The sequence below is a fragment of the Seriola dumerili genome, unplaced genomic scaffold, assembly GCF_002260705.1.
Source record: "Seriola dumerili isolate Sdu_G_001 unplaced genomic scaffold, Sdu_1.0 BDQW01000442.1, whole genome shotgun sequence".
Lineage (NCBI taxonomy): Eukaryota > Metazoa > Chordata > Actinopteri > Carangiformes > Carangidae > Seriola > Seriola dumerili.
The window spans coordinates 953,125-965,680 of NW_019174697.1; the positions used below are offsets into that span (position 1 = coordinate 953,125).

General features: G+C 42.9%; 1 protein-coding gene across 1 annotated transcript; it reads right to left on the reverse strand.

The window, feature by feature from the left end:
• Nucleotides 1-1,650: 1,650 nt before the first annotated feature.
• LOC111234194 (apelin receptor B-like) lies at nucleotides 1,651-3,405 on the reverse strand. Its single transcript, XM_022762156.1, has 2 exons — nucleotides 2,199-3,405; nucleotides 1,651-1,838 (listed from the first exon to the last, which is right to left on the reverse strand). The coding sequence occupies exon 1, from the start codon at nucleotides 3,331-3,333 to the stop codon at nucleotides 2,263-2,265; it is 1,071 nt and encodes a 356-aa protein (XP_022617877.1). The 5' UTR covers nucleotides 3,334-3,405; the 3' UTR covers nucleotides 1,651-1,838; nucleotides 2,199-2,262.
• Between the last annotated feature and the right edge of the window lie 9,151 nt (nucleotides 3,406-12,556).

Genomic DNA, 12,556 nt, shown 5'->3' on the forward strand with positions numbered 1-12,556 from the left:
AAAACCCATGAAAATAATCTATCCAGATTATCTTTCACAGTGGGCTTTGACTTTGATGCTGACAGGTGGAGGATAATGTGACAAGTCATCTTGTAAAAAATAGCTGCTGCATGGAATTTTAAAATGTACTGTATGCTGTTTCACCGATAAAACATGTCGTTGTGCAGACTCTTGAGTGCATGGATTGTTGGACAGGGCTTTAACTCACTGTTGAACCTCTTTCACAATATTAAATGTTTTATTTCAGTGTGTTAAAGAAGGCAACCGAGTCTTTTACATACAAAAACTTTCTAGACTCAATTAAAGATCTACTTAACAAAGACTTCGTGTCCATGCCTGTGTTTGTGTCCTGACTCAGATGAGATTAAACAAAGCTGAGACAGTGACGACTGAGACAGAGTGAATGTTGCTGCAGCTGTTGTATTTCTCTCTCTTCATGTGAGGAGGAAATTTTCTGATTTCACCTGTCCGAGGTTAAAGACAGAGATGAAGCGTTACCTTTTATGATGAGTTCAGCTTTGGTCACATCTACCCAAAATGTCCCTTGGTAGAGTTCTGTAATTGTAACTGACTAATAGACTAAGCCCCTCTCCATCACAGGTATTACACAGGCACAGATAGTCAACTCCCACTACAAAATCAGTAACCAAGGATTAGTCCAATCCCTCTGTCTCCCTGCTGTTGCTTATTATATCCTGTAAAAAGCTCATTACAGTTGGAATTGGTTAATCACTGAATTCCAATTTAAAGTTCAACAACCTGTTTTAGTGTTTGTTTGCTGAAAACAATACATTTGATGAAACTAATTAAAAAAAAAACTAATTGGCTATGATACAGGGACTGAAAGACTGTTTTAGCTGCATATGGGAGACAGAAAAAGACTCCTGAAGTTGTGGTAATCAACACTTGGAAGACTTTAACATCTCTGGGATGAAGCCAAATGTCCTGTGCTTGATCCAATTTAGAAACTTTTGTAGTCACTGATTGTTTGTGCGAGCGGATTGTAAGAGGAGAAGAAGCAGACATGCTGGGAGAAGGAAATACAAGTCGAACATGCATTTCCTGCAAGACACATGCTTTGATTTCGGCCCTGCAAAAAACAATGGCTGTTTGACTGACCCCCCCCCTCAGCAATGCACCAACAGGAAGAAGCACATTCACTGGATAGGAGAAAATACATTCCAGTAAGACTTTACACAAGCTATCACAAGTAACAGAGTGACACCAGAGAGAGAATATTTCTTTTCTTTTTTTTAATCAAAAATCATAGACATGAATTCAAAATAATGCGAATTCACAAGATATATTTCTCAGGAACGAATTCATTGTCATTCTGACACTTATTAGACACACACAAACTCATTCCTTTTACACACACACACACACACACACACACACACACACACACACACACACACACACACACACACCCACCACACACACACACACACACACACACACAACACACACACACACAGCAGACTGTCAAAGCAGTCACCTTTTAATTGGGCCCTCCACCAGCCTGAAAACATTTGTCAGCTGCCATCTGTTCTGTCTTCTGGGACTTCCTCCCAACACCAACCCCCCCCCCCCACCCCACCCCACCCACCTCCACCCCCACCCCACCCACCTCCACCCCACCCCATCCCACTCAACACACACACTCTTTTCATCTTCCCTTACAACGCTCTTATCAGACTCTAACACCTCTCATCAGATGGCGCACCCTTCCTTCACACAAACACACACACACACAGACGTTTGACACTGCTGGCTGTGCAGATACTACAGATTGAACTGGAGAGCGGGGTAGTCTGGTAGATATCACACCTCAAGTGCTTGAATGAAAACAAGAACAGCGGGGGCAAATGCATGAGTAACACACTTGAAGACAAAGCTCAATATTTTGCATTAAGTCCACAGGAGAACCAAGAGAAACACATGAGTGTGTTGTCCTTTTAAAATACATTCCACTTTTTATGCTTGGTCCCTTGTATTATAGTTCAGTGTCGCTTCCCTGCTACGGACAGTGAGGCTGGAAATGGAGTGAGGTCAGACCCAACATCCACAAGCCTGAGCGTCATCTGCAGACAAATGCCTACAGTGGTCCAGAGTCAGTGGGGAGCAAAGGTGACACCCTGAAACTGACCACAGACGATCTGTGAGGAAGCACCCAGCACTGTAAAGTTCTGATTTACCTGCATTGCTGTGCATTGTTCACCTCTCCTCTTCCCCAGCATGCCTCTGGGCCCTCAGCTGATGTCACACCTTGGTGGCCAGAGACTGTGCCTCTGTCTTCTGAGAGGACAGGGAGCTGGCAGGGCTCGCATGCAAGGACTTCTTCAGGTTGAGTAGGCACAGGCACTGGGATCTGAAGCGCAGGTCGAAGAAGGCGTAAAGAAAGGGGTTGAGGCAGCTGTTGATGTAGGCCAGGCAGGTGGCGTACGGGTGAGCCAGCAGCAGGAAGCGCAGGAAGGCACAGGTGTCTGGAAACAGGTCCAGGTATGAGAGGGCGTCAGCACTCTTCACCACGTGGAAGGGCATCCAGCAGGCGGCGAACACCACTACCAGCGTGGTGATGATCTTCAGCAGCCTCCTCTTACGCTGGTCCTCTTTGCGCAGAGTGTTGAAGTGGCGGGTGACAGTGCAGCCGATGAAGCCGTAGCACACCATCATTGCCAAGAATGGCAGAAGAAAGCCCAGAGCTGAAGAGGACATGCTGAGGCCAGCGATCCACAGGTTCTCTTGCTGCTTGCTTCTCACCACCAGGCTGAAGTCCATGGCGCAGGATGTGCGGTTGCTGGTCAGATCGTACTTGGTGGTGCGGAAGACCAGAGTCGGGGCAGCCAGGAGACCGGACAGCAGCCAGATGGCTGTCAGGGAGCCTCGCATGTGGCCACGAGTGCGCAGCTGGGTGCTGGACAATGAGTGGACGATGGCCAGGTAGCGGTCGAAGCTCATGCAGGTGAGGCAGAAGACGCTGGCGTACATGTTGAGCAGGACCACGTAGCTGCTGATCTTACACAGAGCCACTCCAAAGGGCCAGTGGTAGCCCATGGCTGTGTAAACAGCCCACAGAGGCAGAGTGACCACAAAGGTGAGGTCAGCCAGGGCCAGGTTGCCAATGTAGACGTCAGCTGCTCGCCGCTTACCCTGGGCTCTCCACACGGTGAAGATGACCACCCCATTTCCAGAGAGACCAAGGATGAAGATGAGCATGTACAGCACGGGGATGACAGAGTATGACGGCGTCCACTCAGAATAGTCACACATGGTGGAGTTCTCCGTCTCCTCGTAGTCATAATACTCATAAGTACCTTCAGTTGGCTCCATTTCCGTTCTCTCTCTCTTTCTCTCTGTTCTTTTTGATAAGGATTGTTGCAGATAGATCCACCGTGGTTGACAACACTCTGAGGTCTGTTGCTGCATGTGAAATCTGCCGATCCTTATATACCCACCCCCCAGACTTGTACCCTCCTCCCCTCTCACTGCCCTCCTCCTCTCGGCTCTGAGGAACATGCCCTGTCACTGACTACACGCCCACCCCTCCTTCTTCTTCATTCATATTATTTGTACCTCAGTATCTACTGCATTGTGGAGTCCCTTTCATACATGTAATATGGGTTGAAATGCTAGAACTTTATTTTCAGGATAAGTCTTCTTTTTCCTCACTTTTCCTGCATAAAATATTACACTTACAAGAATTCATACATCTCTAGAGGCTAAACGAAACTCATGAATCTTTGTTTATCTTTTTTTTCTAACTTACCACAAATATAATTGTAATGAATTTCTTACTTCAGGGAATGAAAGTTCATTAGACATGTTTGAACAGTAGACCATGAGTCAAGTCTGGGCATGACAAGTTTCAGTAGTAGTCAATTTCATTGTCAATTGAGAATCGTTACGGGACTGGAGCACTCTGCTGCAACACTATTTACATTTGAATGTGTGTTGTTTTCATGTCTGTACATGCTCCAACATGAAGAACCACAGATTAAAGACAAAAGTTTGTGTTTAGCTCTGGAGGTTAGACAAACAAAAATTTAACTTCAGACCTTTAAATGAAAATCTGCAAAATCAGTTAAAATACAGAACTGTATTTCCATGCAATTTCAACTATTTCAGTATTTATTTATTTATTATAACTACTTGAGTTAAAACTTGCAAGATTTTATATTAAAAAATATAGGTGATCATGTAAATACAATTATAATAATCATCAGTATAAATTTAGATATTACTTTTCAAAACTGTTTAAACATTTCTAACAAACAAAATTGCAACAACAACAAATACAGCAAATTTAATATAAAAAATGATGTTGATTAAGGGATAGATAGATAGTATTATCTGTATTTGTGTTTGTGCATGTTATTTTTGTTATTTTTATTATAAACTGTTTTGCGTGGTGTAAAAGAATAAAGCATTGACCTGTCTGACCTCACTAACTCACAGGTCCAAGAGTCAATACAAACGCACACGTACCAAAGGCAAAACACAAAAACACAAAAATTTGTCTCAAATTGTTGTGGAGGTGCCAAAGTTTCTAAAGATACCAAATACATCAGGATGAATGCTTTGGAGCAAACGGCTCATTTCTAAATGATTAAATGATGGAAACATAAAATAACATTGAGTCTTGAGCTTGAATATGTAATTATAAACATCCTAATGAGCTGATACAGAAAATATAAATGCTGCTGACAGCCAGTGTGGCATACGATGACTTTTCCAACTTTCAAGCTACTTAAGGAGAAACAAAAGGGGGGGAAGTCTGTGTGAAATGGTTTAATAAGTCACACAGCTCTTCTGTCTTTCTCTTCTTTCCCGTCTCTCGGGTGTATTTGTTGGCCCAGGTGGGACGGCTCACTCTCCAGCCAGCTCCATCTCTCAGCAGAGTGGCAGCAGTGGCGCCGGGGCACCGACCTTTAGACACAACTTCTGTATCACTCAACAATCTTTTCCTCCTCCGATCCCTTCCTCCACCCTCCTCCTCTCCGCCCCCCCACTCATCTCCGTCTTCCTCCGATTATGAAGACGAGGACTGGTTCCCATCTCCTTTTACCAACGTCATTTACTCTCAGAGATCAGTTTGTTGTTGCCAAATACTGTGATGCAAGCTTGTGGTGCTTGATAACCAAAACTGATGTGATTGTGATTGTGTTTGTGCGCCTCCACCCGAAATCTCTGCCTTCTCCTGCTCCGCTTGATTGTCCATCCAGCTCTTTGTCCATCCGGCTAAGCTCTCTGCTGCAGGACGTCGGGCAGAACAGGAAAAAAGCCAAGTGAAGTGAATCAAAGCAAGCTTCCTATCTGCACTCTGCTGGGACTGAGGTCTGTTTTTAGCTGTGTTCGTTGACAGGGATGTGAATATACAGATAAATAAAACAACAGGCCTTGATGAATACATCAGTCCTCCCACTCACTTTTCCCAAAATCCCCTCATCATGAGCGATGTGGCGAGAAACATGAAATTTCCTTTTAAATACAGGAAACCGTGAAAAGAAAAATAGAGTTTTGTGAGATGGGCATTTTTCTTTCATTTCTCAAGAGTTTTCATCATAATGTAACGCAATCTCTCACATTTCTTCCTATTTTAAGCCTTTCAGAGTAACAAGTTCCAATTGGCCTGAGCTTGAACCTCCTTGCAGAGCATCCATCTCTTCACTCAGCATACCAGAGACCCTGTTTCCACAACAGTCAGCCCGTGTTTGTCGTCTTCTTTGCCCACCTGTGTCTCGAATCAATTGTTGTTGTTCTCATGTGTGGCCCTGTGCTGTAAACCACACACCACATAGACACCAAGAGGTTCCTTGTGCTTTGCGCTCTTATCTAACCACACTAAGGCCCTTAATTTGACTGTCATCCATCAGCAATGTGTCAAATAGCAGATAACATATCTGGGGGATGAGTAGTTGCTTCTCCAAATATACACAAAAAGTAGAAGCCCACAAAAACACACATTACAGTGACAGTGTGTCTGCAGGGCTGCAGAGCGCCCCCTTTGATCTTTTATCATGACCTTGTGTGTTTGCGTGTTTATGAGCCTGTTTTTGGTGATACTCGCAGCGCCAAAAGAGCATGAGGTGTGTGTTTTTGTTGTTTAGGTGTGTGTGAGAGTTGGTGGGGGTCTTGACAGTCGTTTTGATGTGTGTGTTAAGCTGTTGCAAGACCACATGCGCGGGCCCCTCTGTGCCTGAGACAGCTGGTTCCTGAAGGCTTTATTTGCGATCGGAACAACTATGAGTCAAAGTTTCTCCAGTTTCTGCTGACAGTTCATGATATCACACGTCTGAATCGAACACCTGATAGCAGCTCGACAGCCACGATGATGAACACGTCCTCGGGCAAACACTCAGCCATCAGCACCAGTTATATTACCAATCGCATCAACAGTCTGATCTGAACTTTTAATTATCTGAATGCTGTCAAAAGTAACACTCGGAGCACAGCTGGAAAGCTTGAACATTTGGTTGTTGTTACCGCCTGCTCCGCTCCATTATCCCGCCTTTACTCTTTTCAGCAGGGACGACAAGGTGATTGACACCAGCTTGTTAGACACAAAGGCCACCAGGATGGGAGACGTTTACGCCCTTTCTCACTGTTCCGGTAAAGACTAATGTGCAAACTCAAGTTTCACAGCTATCTGCGTGCTTGAAAACAGTTTCTATTCTACATTTGGTAGAGATGTGAATGATATCACAACTGCGGTTGACCAGTTATCATGTAAGACTGTGTGAGAAAAAAAATGTTTCTCCTGAAGGTGATGCAAGGAATAGGATAAGAAATTGCTGGAGAGGACCAGACAGGACACTAGCAGACAAGAAAGAGGCAGGAGAGTATAGAATACACACAGTATGACTTATTATTGTGTCTGTGGACAAACTTGAGCTGCCCTCACTTACTCGGAGCATCAGCAGGTTAAATGTGGTATGCTGGGTTGGTGAACTCAAACCGGATTTGTGAAGAAAGATGGGACAGAAGTTGCACTTCTACACTGATCTGATTCTGAGTGATAAAACTGGACCAACGCGACTGATTCACAGTCCACAGCCCAGAAACCGGCACCGAGGAACAAGGTATATCTACTTCTTATAGTTCTGGCTACACAAGTTAGTTTCGGTCTTTTCATTGCATCTGATGACAAAAAGAAAAATATATCATACGGCCAAATGTATCATTAAAACCACAAAATTCACTGGGACAGCACAACCGGTACACCACGATTCAAGTTATGAGTGCTGAAATTGGAAACATAGATTCTATCATCTGCTACTTTTCCTCCTTTATGATTATAGATTCACATGTTATCATTGTGCAGGGTTACGTGTTACTCCACCGCCCCTCTCATCCACTTTTTAAGAAGTCAGGAAGCAGCCATGGTGCAGTCTTCTTGCTGAGTTTGTACCCACATGATAACAGTGCACTTTCTTAATCCCTCTCAGCACATGTATGGGAGATTGCGGACCTCAGACCAGAGTAGCAACAGCTATTCTGAATGAGGAGCTATACCCCACTACAGAGTCAGGGATGTCTAATTTCAGTTTTCTGCTTGTAGGTCAGTTGACCGGGAGACTCTGTTGATACAAATCTTCCGGCCTTCAATATGTTGTTGTCCTCTGAGCCAGGAGTAGCTGGACAGAAATATTTGTCAAATACGAATGTGAGGACAGGAGAGGGAAATCCCAAACAGTTTTCACGAAAAGGTATAAATAGCTCAGACTTGCACTCAAGGTCGTCAGTGAAAATATAAGCATTAGAGAGAGGCGGGGGGCGCCTTCCGTGTCTCTAACACATGGACAGATGAGGAGAGTTTAAATCAGACAGAACAAAAGGGAGAGCTTCATATGTCATCTAAAGAAGCAGCGAGGTAACACTGCAGCTGCAAGTCATGACAACTGTGGTTTGATTACACTGACAAAGAGTTAGTATCAATGTCTGTGTTCACGTGCTGACTGACACAGGATAATGACAAGTAAGGAGGTTTATTTGTTGGGTGAGGGGTGAGGGGTGCAGCTACCGAGGTGAGCGAGGATTACATATAAAACGCTTGACATAAGCTTGAAGAGAGATAAAAGTGACAGATGTACAGTAACCAGCAGCGCCCTTCTTTACAAACATACTGATGTACTGTAAATTACGAGTGTCACCCTCATCTTCTGGTCTTATAGAGCTCGCTGTAATTATTAAATTGGTCAAGTATGTGTGTACATGAGACTCTTGAGAATCTTTTTCAGCACCAGGATTCTGTGTTATATTATGAGCGTGAGGCTTTCCATTCTCTTTTTCTGATGTCTGCCTGTAAGCCAGCACCACCCGAGAAAAAGGGTGTGGATTTTCCTGCAGTCAGTAAATGGTACTATGATCATACAATAAACTAAGAACATGGAAAACAATTAACCTGCTAAACATCAATATCCTATAGCATTGCCATTGTGAACGTGTCAGCATTAGCCACCATAAGCTACTGGTCATACCAAGAGGGGCTGTAGCTGCAAAACCCCTGAGTGTACTGAATTGAGCGACCGTGCAATATAACTATTGCTAATTAGTTGTGTTTTTTTTTTTTCATAAGTTACATCTGGCTTTAATCCTACATCTGTGACGCTGTAAGAAGTTTTGATGAAACTTATTGATAATGTTGAGGTCAGTTGGACCTGCTCATGCCTCTGCCCCATATTCTGTTTGGACAAGACAAAATACCACACATTACTAATTATCAACATAATTCATTAACACTAGTCCACAAAGCTCAAAACACATTTTATACAAATTACCCAAAATTTTCAATTGCACTGCTGGACTTTTGGCTATGTAATGATTTTAAAGTAATGCCTCATACTCAACAGAACTACCAGATATGCTTAAGAACGGAGATAAGGTCTACAGCCTCCCTGCTATCTAAACACCAAAGAAAGCTGCAATAAAGCCGGCTACCACGTCTTCCTCTTCCTGTCAGCCCAACAGGCGAGAAACCTTCTTCTGCTATACTTCTGGAAACCGTGTGAAACAGTGATGGTCAAGGAACAGGACGCACTGCAGTCTAAAAACTGTGTGAATGACTCTAAATGCACTGCAGGATTTAGAAAGTGTTTGAGTCTTTTATCCCTCACATGTAACATGAACCGTTTTACAGATTTTTATGGCTGTCCAAACTTCACAGAGTTCTGAAACACAAGCCTCCAGTTTGGTTTCAAGGTTGAGAGATGCACACACACGCACACACACACACAACACTTAACAATCTTACATGTTCACACACGATGTAACACCCATGACTACACTGGAAGCAATACAATAAGCTATTGTAACCTCAAACCGAAGGTCTTGCCCATATGCTTTTGTCATTAGTTTCAATTATAACAGGCTATGAGGTCACTCGCTGATGTGTGTTAACACACACACAGACACACAGACACACACACACAGACACACAGACACACAGACTGCATGTAGTTATGCAAAAAATAAGGTTCTATGTGACTTTTTCTGATGTATATAAATCTGTTCTTTTTGATCCCTACTTTTCTAGAACAAAAAGGCAGCTGCTAAATTTAAAGGAAATTTTGGTTTATTACATTTTTGTTCTTAGTTAAACAGTTTGGCCATCACTTCTATTGATATTGATAACACTGTACTCAGCAAAGTAATTGATGAAATCTGGCAACACAGCGACATTGCTACAATTGAGTCAGACAGAGCAACAGACATGAGAAGTCTGAAGATCAGACAGGTTGTAAGTAAGCAAACAGTTTAGCCAGATTATCTAAAGCATTTGATTTGGAGGTAAAACCAAAATGTTATTGATCATCTCTAATTTCACAAATGCACAACTACAGCAAGTATAGTAGGCCAAAGGTCAACCAGGAAGTCATTTTGTGTGTGTTTACAGCTGAAAGTTTTAGTCATTATTTTAATGTTTGACTTAATTTTACAACAGTAAGTGACTGATCTTCTGTCTTCATATTGCCACACCCAGTGTTGTTGCGTGTGGCACCGATCGTGCATGAACAAAAAGTTGAATAATTGAATTCATTCAACATATTGCCCAGTTGCTCTTAAATTAATTTTTTATGCTGGCAGCTTTAAAGCTCAGTAACTAAGTAACCATCCTGAAGAAATGCACAAGATCACCCTTTGATTCCGAGATAAATGTTTTCTTAAACTGGCGACTTATTTTCTGTCTTACAAGCAAAAAGTCCAATTCTTTGCTTTGTTGGCCTTTTGATCTGGCTGATGTCTCTGTTGGTGTTATCACAGGCTGCTCAAGCTTCTCCCACTCACCATCAATATCTGCTTGTCCCATAAGTCTGGCCCAGGTTTATCAGGGCCAGAGCAGGTCTCTTTCTGGACCTCACACACACACACACACACACACACACGGACAAACACTAACATACACACTCACAGCACAGCCCCCCTCCCTCCCTCCCTCCCTGCGTATCCTCTCCGAGCCCCCGGTTTCCTTGCTGGGGAAAGAGGGGACTAGATGAACGGGAAGAGAGGAGACAGTGGGGATGTGACACAACAATGGCAGGAAGTGACTTCAGATCAATACAGATTAGTGGAAAACACACCAACACAGCTAACAAACACCCCCGGTGAAGAGATAAACACGTAACACAAACACCCAAATAAATGCTGTGAGCATCATTACTCACGTGTTACACAGCAACAACATTTTCACTATAAACCACTTACACAGAGAGAATACAGTCTGAGATTATTTACAAGTATTATATCAGCTGCAGTACTCACACATGACTTATTATATATTCTCTGATTGACAAGAGAATTACTGCATGTTACAAATTAAAAATGCATTGTAGGGCCAATAAACCACTGGATTACAATTATTATCTTCTCCATCACTGTAATCACGTTAAAACCAAAACGGTTACACACTGCTCAGCATTTCAAGTCTGCAGATTGATAATATATAGCAACAAATGTCAAGCCTTGTGATCTATTACAGCGATATACTGAGCAATCCAACGCTTTGCCCTTTGATCCACTTTTCTGCATTTGTAACCAGCTGCAAGTTTAATCTGTTGAAGTGATTTCAATTTAGGCCAAAGCAAATTAAGACTCTGCACAAAGAAAACATATATGAGGAACATGCACAGTGAAACACAAAGACAAACTAAGAGGTCTGAAAACCGTCCAAATAAAATCAAGTTGTAATCAGGAGGTGGAAAGAGTCAACAGTGGGTGCAGTTGGAGAGGAGAAAGGCTGTTCAACAGTTCAGAGGTCGCACCGAGGTCCACAAAACAGAAAACCTGATAGGTTTGGAGGTTTTATAATGTGTAACCAGGAGCCTGCTCAACTTCAAACATACTCAAATCTAGTGGAAAGAAGCCAGAATAATAGGACTCTGTGATCTTTTACAGCCAGAAGTTTATCTGTTGTATGGTGGCTCAGCTGCAAACTGACTAACGCACCGGTCAACACTTGATGGGAACAATAGCTTGGACACTGACCTGAAGATGTGATGTACAAAGACGTTCAGCTGCTATAAAGGATATCAGGGGGATTCCCAGCTGCAATCAGGTGTGTGTTATCATTTCCTATAACAAATCATAATCCAGTGACAGAAAAAGCTGATGGATCTGAGATCATTATGGCTGCATGTCCAGCTACCGTTATCCTGAGGAGAACCATAAAAGGACACACACTCTTCCTGTCGACTGTCCATTGAACAAGCATCTGTCTGACCCCTGACACCTTCCACTCCGACTCTGCTTCCTGTCCCACACGTGCAGCTCTGCTACTTGAAACTTTTCATCAAAGCCTCTCCTTTGGCAAAACACGGAAAAGTCCCGAATATAAATTACATTAATTCAATTATTCATTCACATAAACAGGGTGTGGACATAGCAGCGGGAACACCTTGCAATATACTTCAGTATAAAAAAATGAAGATTATAAAGCTATATGAATAACGTTATATACATATAGAGTTTAAGTTATTGTCTATAGCCACAGTGATAGACGAGAATCACGTCTTGAGTTTAGAAAACAGCTGCAAACCAATTTAAGTGTTCAAGCTACTGTTATTCAAACAGGTCGCAGTTGTGTTTTTTGTTTGGTGCCCCTGACCTCTGCCCCTTTTAATCCCCCCCTTTGGGCAGAGGGCATGGGGGGCTGCTGGCAGGCCAGGGATAAAGGTGCAGACCATCAGTCCTTGTTACCAAAAAGCTTTAGAGGAGCTTTACAGCTCATGAGACCAGACTATAATCTCCCAGACGCTTCACACATATGGCCTCATGAGATCATCTACTTCCCCGCACTCAGCCACCACCCATAAACAGCCTCAGTGTATAAACAGATATTACGTGTGGGATATATTATTTTTTTTTGTTACACATACTGTAGATGTGCTTGGATAAACAAGAATAGAGGTACACAACAAGAACATTTTTGTAATGATGAGTTAACGGTGTGAAGATAGTACTTGAACTTTTGACTTTAGAATATTTTATCACAAGCGTAACAGGAGCCAATGCACAGATGTGAGCTATAGCAAAGGTAGCAATAGTTTCTGGACTTTAA